Raw genomic sequence first — 9,230 nt, 5'->3', positions numbered from 1 at the left:
GATGTAATTTTTACAATTTAAATAAAAGACAAGAATAGTAATTTGTATTTTTACATTGACAAAACAAACTAAAAACAAAAGAAATCAATAATAATAAAAGACGGTGTTTACAGATTGTGGCATCAATTTGTGGATTCTTTAACTAAATAAATATAAATCTGCACAATGTTAATTTCATTTAAATAGAATATTGTGACTTTCTGCATCGGAAGGCAGTGAATGAAAGCCTAATGAATGATGTGGTGTTTCTGCAACTACCAGTTCTGCTCCTTGTGGGCTGTTTCATTAGAAGGCGCCAGGAGGAGGGCCAGCAAAAAGGAGGCACACTGGCGACAAAAGTTAAGGTAATAAATTACAAAGTAATATTTATTTGTGATGAAGTCATCGTGTCCGTGTGTCCATTCGGGAAGAAGAAAGCAGGACGAGGAGCTAACAGGAGCCCTTGAATTTATTCACGACTTTCTTCTCCTTTACGCGCCGGTTCTGAAACCAGATTGTCACTTGTCTCTCTGTCAGGTTCGTCTGAGCAGATATTCTCCTTCTTTTGTCCTTGGTGATGAATTTATTGCTGACATATTCTCTCTCTAGTTCCTTCAGCTGCACTTTGGTGTAAGGAACACGCTTCTTCCTTCCACGGCGCACTTGGGGGTCTCCTCCTCCAGAAGAGTTGTCTGCATGCATGCAAGGGGGTTGTTTCTTTGTTACTTCCAACACTTCTTGCACACAAAAAGTGCAATCAAAACATGCTTTTGAACTATATAATCACATACATTTAATAGTACTTAATTACTTCGTTTGTGCACGTTTGCAGCACATGATACATTAAATCAAATAAACAGGATGTAATCTCAATACGTATATGCAAGCAGTAGAAATGAAAAAAACAAAAAAACAAAATAGGGCTAAACTGTAATGTAATGAGATAGACACTTACAATCATGCAATACAAACGCACTAACGACCTGACGGACCAATCAAAACAAATAGGAAGTATTTGAATCGTATAGTTCTTCTAAGAAAAATGACATTTTGACTACAATATACCTGTACTACTACTACTGTATGCACATCTATCTGCACAGCAAATTCAAGACCTAAACTGACAACGCAATTTTTTTAATTTTTGGAGAGTTATATGTATGTATGTATGTGTGTGTGTGTATATACACATATACGTATGTATATATACACACACACACACACACACATATATATATATATATATATATATATATATATATATATATATATATATATATATATATATATATATATATATATATATAATACAATATATTCGAATAGGATTTTATTCAGCTCTTGAAAAATAGTTCGTGAAATATATATATATATATATATATATATATATATATATATATATATATATATATATATATATATATATATATATATATATATATATATATATATATATGTGGATATGTATACTTATATGTCTATATATGTATGTATGTATATATGTGTGTATATATACACATATATACATACATATATATGTGTACATATATGTAATATATGTACATATATACACATAGATATATATATACATACATATATAGATATATACATAAATATACATATACACATATATGTATACATATGTGTATACATATATGTGTATATATACACATAGATATATATATACATACATATTTAGATATATAAGTATACATATACACATAGATATATATACATACATATTTAGATATATAAGTATACATATACACATATACATATATACATACATACAGTATATACACACATATAAATACATATATACACACATATATACATATATATATATATATAAACATACATATTTAGATATATAAGCATATATATGCACATAGATATATATACATACATATTTAGATATACAAGTATACATATACACATATACATATATACATACATTCAGTATATACACACATATATATATACATATAGATATACATACAAATATACACAGATATATATACATGTATATATAGACATATATATACACACGCACACACACACACACACACACACACACACATATACATATATATGTATGTACACACACACACACACACACACACACACACACACATATACACACACATATATACACGTATATACACACACACATATATAAAATAGTTATTGAAATATATATATAGATATATAGATATATATATACACATATATATATACATATATATATACACACACATATATATGCACACACACAAATATATATACATACACATTATTTACACACACATATAATTCAATAAGTATTTTTCAAGAGCTGAATAAAATAATTTTCGAATATATAACTTATGGTTCTTGTAAACGTGTGTGTGTGTGTGTGTGTGTGTGTGTGTGTGTGTGTGTGTGTGTGTGTGTGTGTGTGTGTGTGTGTGTGTGTGTGTGTGTGTGTGTGTGTGTGTGTGTGTGTGTGTGTGTGTGTGTGTGTGTGTGTGTGTGTGAATGGAGGGGAGGCATTGTTTTCATTTGAATAAACACAATTTCAAAACTGGTCAATTGATATTAGTTTGTTATATATTTATTATTGTAAACAGCAAACAATAAACATCACGCATTTGTAAATCCAACCAAATGTATATTATGTCCCTGATTTGGTAGACGGAAAAGTTTTAACTATTTTATATTATTTGTGTATTTTTACACGAGGGAAATATATCTTTTCTGTGATTAGGGCATTTAAAATAAGGGACAAGCGGTAAAAAATAGATGGATGGATGGAAGTATAATCTCTTATTAGCTCTTTATTTACGTGCATTATTGTACACAAAAAAAATTTGCGCAAAGATGGCAGTTAAAATACGAGAGGCGTGGTTATAATGTGGAAAAACGCAAAAATTAAACAATTTGCGTATTTTTCTGAAATAATTTTAAATTTGGGGCATAAAGTGGAATAAGGCAAAGATTTATCCCTTTTCTTGTTATAAGTGCATTATGGAAAACGCAGATTGGGGGTTATAAAGTGGAAAAAGGCAAACATGTAACACTTGTATGATTTGTTTTCTAAATATTATCAAATAATATGTCATTATATGGTTATAAAGGCTAACATTTAACCATTTCCCTATCGTACTTTCTTACCCGTGAACGGAAAACGCATATTGAAGGTTACAAAGTGGAAAAAGCTTTGCCAAAATGTAACAACTGTATATATTTTTCTAATATTAAATAATCAAATATGGCATTATATGGTTTTAAAGGCTAACATTTAACCATTTTTCTATTATACTTTCTTACCCGTGAATGGAAAATGCAGATTGAAAGTTATAAAATGGAGAGAGAAAAAAGCTTTGCAAAAATGTAACAACTGTATTTTTCTAATATCATATCATCAAATGTGGCATTTGAGATCCACGTGAAGGGAAATATATTTATATAGCACTTTTTCTCTAGAGATGCAAAGCGCTTTACAGGGGAAATAGGCCAACGTGTACTCATTTTACAATTATATAAAATAGAATAGAATAGAATAGAATAGAATAGAATAGAATGATGGAAAAATCAGAAGGGTTAGAAAGTGGAAAAAAACTACAATTTAACAACTGTATTGTTCTAATATTATATCATCAAATTATTTTATTGATATATAATTATATCGGTATTATTATATCATTATGTATATCATATAAGTATTATTATATCTGTACTGTAAAGTTCAAATTTGAATGACAATAAAAGGAAGTCTAAGTCTAAAATATGTAATTCTAGATATACGAGAGGGGGCGTTGTGAATAAATTGGAAAAGGCCAATATATATTTTCCTTAATTACCAGAGCATTATTATACTTGGAAAACACAAAAAATTGTGTACTTTATGTAATGAAAATATGGCCTTCTATTAAACATTTTCTCATTGGCATTATGTGACAGAAAGTGGAAAACCTGAATAAATAAAAGTTACATTTCATGAAATTGAAATAAAGCATATTTCCTACAATAAAAGAACAGAGAATTGACAAAGAGGGGAGAAAAAAGGAAGTTTACCTTGCAAGGAGGTCTTCCAGAGGGGGTTGGCCTGAGGCTGCTCCTTGCAGTACACTTGGCCGCTCCAGCCGCTGGTGATGGACCAAGGCTGGTACTGGTAGGTCTCCATCGGCATGAGCGGCTCATGTCTGGCCTCAGAAGGCGCACTCAGCGCGGGGACCACCGGCACGTCCAAGTAGCCGCCTTGGTACGGGCCCGGGGAGTAGCCCTGGTAAAAGGCGAACTCCTTGGCCCGGTTGGAGAAGTCCTCGCCGGCCACGGACGCGTCCAGGCACTTGTTGGCGTACGAGGACGGCTGCGCGCAGGCCTTGTGGCTCACCCTGCAGGGGTAGTAGCCGCTGCCCAAGTATCCGTACGGGAAGGACGCGTTGGGGGAGGAACACGGGCTGCATTGCTTCCCCGGCTCCCCCGCACCGGACACGGCCACCTCGCCGCCGCCGCCGTAGGAGGAGGCAGGATGCGCCAGCAAATTCCGACACTGGCTTGGCGCGAAGTTGCCCCCCGGGAAGCCGTCCATGTTCGTCCTCCTCCGGGCCGCAGTCGTACACGGACACCCCCGGCGGCTCGGCCCAGTGCGAGTACAGCAGCAGCAGCAGCAGCAGCAGCGTCGTGGTCATAGCATGTCCACGCCGTGGAGCCCAAAACACCCCCCACCCCCACTCCACTGAACGCACCTAAGACGCGGACTCCGTGGCAGAGTAGAACCATACCAACTACAGTGGACCGAACCGCCGTGACGTTATTGGCCCGGGACAATCACGTGACATGCAAAGGAGATGATAAAGGTCTGCAGGAGATAATGCATGAAGCAACATAACATATTTCCCCGCCATCTTACGTCCATTTGTTTATCTTTAATGCACGTGCTTTGATAGCTTTAAAGCAAACATTTTTTTCATATATATATTTTTTATTTTTTTTGCACACCTTAATTAAAAGGAACCCAAAATTCGTATGTTGCGCTCCAACGAGTTTCAAAGCCCACGCCCACCAAATAATAGCAATGCTAAAAGGGCAATAACCTACCATTTGGCGGCGGTCCACAGGCGGCCAGGACGCGGCTGCAGGAGTCCAAGGTCAAGTTGAAAGACAGAAGTACCCCCTTAAAGAGGCCAAAAGAGAAAAGACAATGACATGGCAATAAAAAGCTTCAGGGGAAACTACACGCACACATGCGCAAAAAAACCCGAATAATGTCATTTTAACTAACTAAATAGCATGGACAAAACAAATTAATCACAACTTTTAATAACTTTAAATGTGTCAAAAACATCTGTGAGGATAATATTCAAGATCTTTATAAAAAATAAAAAATAAAGTACTTATCCAAATAAAAGTAAAACAAAATGTGTGTTTATTGAGTTTTGAAGTTATATTTTAAAAAGATTGGCAACACTAAATTGGCCCTAGTGTGTGAATGTTGGGCAGTACGGTGGAAGAGGGGTTAGTGCGTCTGCATCCCAATACGAAGGCCCTGAGCAGTCCTGGGTTCCATCCTGGGCTCTGGATCTTTCTGTGTGGAGTTTGCATGTTCTCCCCGTACTCCGGCTTCCTCCCACCTCCAAAGACATGCACCTGGGGATAGGTTGATTGGCAACACTAAATTGGCCCTAGTGTGTGAATGTGAGTGTGAATGTTGTCTGTCTATCTGTGTTGGCCCTGTGATGTGGTGGCGACTTGTCCAGGGTGTACCCCGCCTTCCGCCCGATTGTAGCTGAGATAGGCTCCAGCGACCTCCCGCGACCCCAAAAGGTAGAAAATGGATGGATGTATACATTTTAAGAAGCGAACCCTGCGAGTTCACCTAAATCGGAGAGCTTTTAGATATTTTAATAGAACTTTCCCACCTTTTTGAGGCTGTAAATTTTTATGGGCCAACTTCATAGCTTGTACTGGGAAGTGTGTGTGTGTGTGTGTGTGTGATGTGCACAAATAGGGCGAAATAACCTTTACCTCTGTAGTACATGAATACTCTTATGAGATCCTATATTAATTAAATGTACTTTAGTATTCTTACAAAAAATACTATTCTTCACAACTTGCACCATACTTTTTACATTACAAATAACGAGAGGACGGTCTTGTGTATCAAAGTTTTTTTTGTTTGCTTTTTCCTGGCATTTTACCACATTCATCTATTTATTCATTTTAATGATTTTATTAAAAAATAGCTTTTGCAAAATGTATCTTTTTTTTTTTTAGTCTGTTGACATTTATTTCAACAGAGCTGTGACAAGACAACATTTGTATGCACGTACAACACTTAGAACCTTTAGCATATCAGTAGGTGGAATTAAATTATGGAATGAGTTATGTAAAGAAGTTAAACAATGTACTGATATGATTCAGTTTAAAAGGTTGTTCAAATTAATAGTGCTTACAAAGTACAAAGAAGAATTATGAGAAACACTTTCAACCTTATTGAAAATAAGATATTCTTCATCTCAGTATGTTTATCATGACTGACTTCATCATCTATTACAAAAACTGCTGTATTAATCATTCATGAATGCCATTGTTCAGTAAATGAACGTATATATTTGTAAAAGCTCTAAAGTGGGAAAGGGGTATAGGATTAAATAAGCTTTGCTTCTTCCTACTCCTTTTCGGACATGATGTAAAGTAAAATGATATGAAATTGTGTGATGTATTATGCTGTAAGTGTGTTCATGTTCGAAATAAACTAAAGAAAGAAAGAAAGAAAGATCCATCCATCCATTTTCTACCGCTTGTCCCTTTCGGGGTCGCGGGGAGTGCTGGAGCCTATCTCAGCTGACAAGATACTATTCTCAAAGTTCAGTAAACTACATAAAGTCTAATAAAATATTGTTTAAGGTTATTTGTTAATTTGGATTTTAACGCATGAACCAATACGATATCAAAGAAGTTATTGGATAAAATAGTAATAATAAAAATAAAAAAAATCAGTTGAAATGAGATGCATCAGCCATAATATTTATATCCAGCCTCTTGTTGTGAAGCAAAAACACATGCATTAAAAAATAGTTGCAAGAAGAAGCGCTCCAACATTTTGAGCAAAAACGGGTGCACGTTGGCGTGACAGCCTCTGTGCAGGCCTGAGAGCAAAGTACTGCAGTGTTTGCAGTACCTATCAAGTAGATGACAACACAGCCTCTCAGCCGACAGTGCTTAATGGACTTTTTATGGGGTTGTCTTGTGATCGCATGACCTATGGCACCTTGGCCCCTCAGTGGCTCCTTGGAGAAGGAGATCAGAAACATCATGCGGCAGGCGAGCCAAAAAGTGCGGATGAAAAGACTGGTCCCAAAAAGTTGCAAGAAAAATGCATCAAGTGTCATGCAGCATTGTGACTAATGAGAATTTTGTTTGGGTAGGAGTTTTTTTACAGGTTACATTTGCACATTTCAACATATCTGAAATGGAGTAGGAAGAAGCAACTAAGGTTTACATTTAGATTAGATTAGATTTTAGATTTAGATTTATTGGTCCCCTTGGGGAAATTCATTGTTGCTGCCGTACATTTAAACAATATACATTACACATCACACAAAAAAATAAAAAAATTACAAAAAGACATCATACATGACCAACACACATTTACAGGCTTGTCAGACAGGTCGGCCAGGCCTGCTGTTAAGGGCAGCTATAGCTGCAGGGATAAGGCTTTTCCTGAGGCGGGCCCTCCGGAATGTGATAGTTCTGTACCTGCGCCCTGATGGCAGTGGGATGATGTATTGGTGTAGTGGGTGAGTGATATCCTGGACTATTGTTTTTGCCAGTCGGGTGATGGACCTGTGGTTTAAGTCTGAAATGTTGGGTGTGGGTAGGCCGATGATTTTAGCTGCTATGTTTGTAATGCGTGTGAGTTTGGTCCGGTTGGTTACAGAAAGCATGGTGAAAAAACATGTGGAACAGTACATAAGGATGGGTTGAACAATGCATTGGTAAAGTAATAACAGGAGATGAGGTGCAACGTATAGTCCTTTAAGTTTTCGGATGGCTGACAGTCTTTGTTGACTTCTTTTTTGAATGTCCGTGGTGTGCTGATCAAAGGTGAGTTTATTGTCCAAGGTTACGCCCAGGTATTTAAAAGTGTCAACTGTTTTAACTGTTTGTGTGTTTATGATGATGGGGTTCTGAGGTGAGGGGGTTGAACCATATTTCTTTTGTTTTATTGACATTGATTTCCAGATAACTGGCTGTGCATGACTCTGTGAAATGTTTGACTGTGTTATGATAGTCCAGTGGAGAGCAGTGCGAGAATGGCTGTGTCATCTGAGTATTTTAAGTATGTTGTGGTGGGTGAGATGCTACGGCAGTCATTGGTGTAGAGTGTGTACAGGAAAGGGCTCAACACACATCCCTGTGGGACCCCGGTGTTGATGGTAAGCATCGGGGATGTGTTTGAGCCCACCCTTACTGCTTGCAGTCGGTCGGTGAGGAAGTTGTGGGTGAGGTGGATCAGCTGAGGGGGGATGTTGAGCTGGTGTAGTTTCCGGATCAGTAGATGCTTCTGTAGGGAGTTGAAGGCGGAGCTGAAGTCCACGAAGAGGATCCTGGCAAAGTTGCTTGGGGAGTCCAGATGCTGGAGGAGGAGATGCAGCAGGCAGGCCACAGCATCCTCTGTGCCCCTCCTGGCCCTGTAGGCAAATTGGAGGGGGTCCAGGTGTGGGGTGACCACTGGAAGGATGATGTGAAGCAGCAGTTTCTCCAGGCACTTCATAATTATGGATGTGAGGGCTATGGGGCGGTAATGGTTGAGTTCTGTGGGTATGGATTTTTTCGGTACTGGGATGATGGTTGCAGTTTTCTACAATGTAGGATTTAATCTTATACCCCTATTTATATTGTCTTTTACTGAGAGTTCATGCACACCATAACTTTTACATGTTTAGGTTATGTTCACTTTCTGTGTGAAAAAAAGGAAGGTGTTGGAAAAAAATACATATCAATAAGTAATAAGAAAAACAAAATGTTAGTTGTTCACTTCAAATTGATTAGTCAATAAATGTTCTACTTAATATCGTAGAATCTGGCACTATTGTAGAGTTGTGATTGTTTACTTCAGCTGCATCGAGTCTAAATGAGTTAGTCCTCGTGGTCAAGATGATGCCGTTTTCAGTATTTGTCCAGTTCCTTGATGTCTTAGCAATTTGTTTTTGATACAGCTGAAGTAAATAATAACTACTCTACAAGATTAACAGATTGTGGCA

At 37.1% G+C, this 9,230-nt stretch overlaps 1 protein-coding gene across 1 annotated transcript; it reads right to left on the bottom strand.

Annotated features, from left to right (window-relative positions):
- Positions 1-429: 429 nt before the first annotated feature.
- Positions 430-4,652, bottom strand: hoxa13b (homeobox A13b). Its single transcript, XM_072912933.1, is given in 3 exon segments — positions 430-671; positions 4,036-4,559; positions 4,561-4,652. Coding segments are annotated over 3 exon segments (858 nt in total).
- Between the last annotated feature and the right edge of the window lie 4,578 nt (positions 4,653-9,230).

This window comes from Nerophis lumbriciformis, linkage group LG04 (genome assembly GCF_033978685.3).
Source record: "Nerophis lumbriciformis linkage group LG04, RoL_Nlum_v2.1, whole genome shotgun sequence".
NCBI classification, from domain to species: domain Eukaryota; kingdom Metazoa; phylum Chordata; class Actinopteri; order Syngnathiformes; family Syngnathidae; genus Nerophis; species Nerophis lumbriciformis.
The sequence above is the reverse complement of the archived record's forward strand: the minus strand, read 5'-3'. Positions and strand labels throughout refer to the sequence as shown.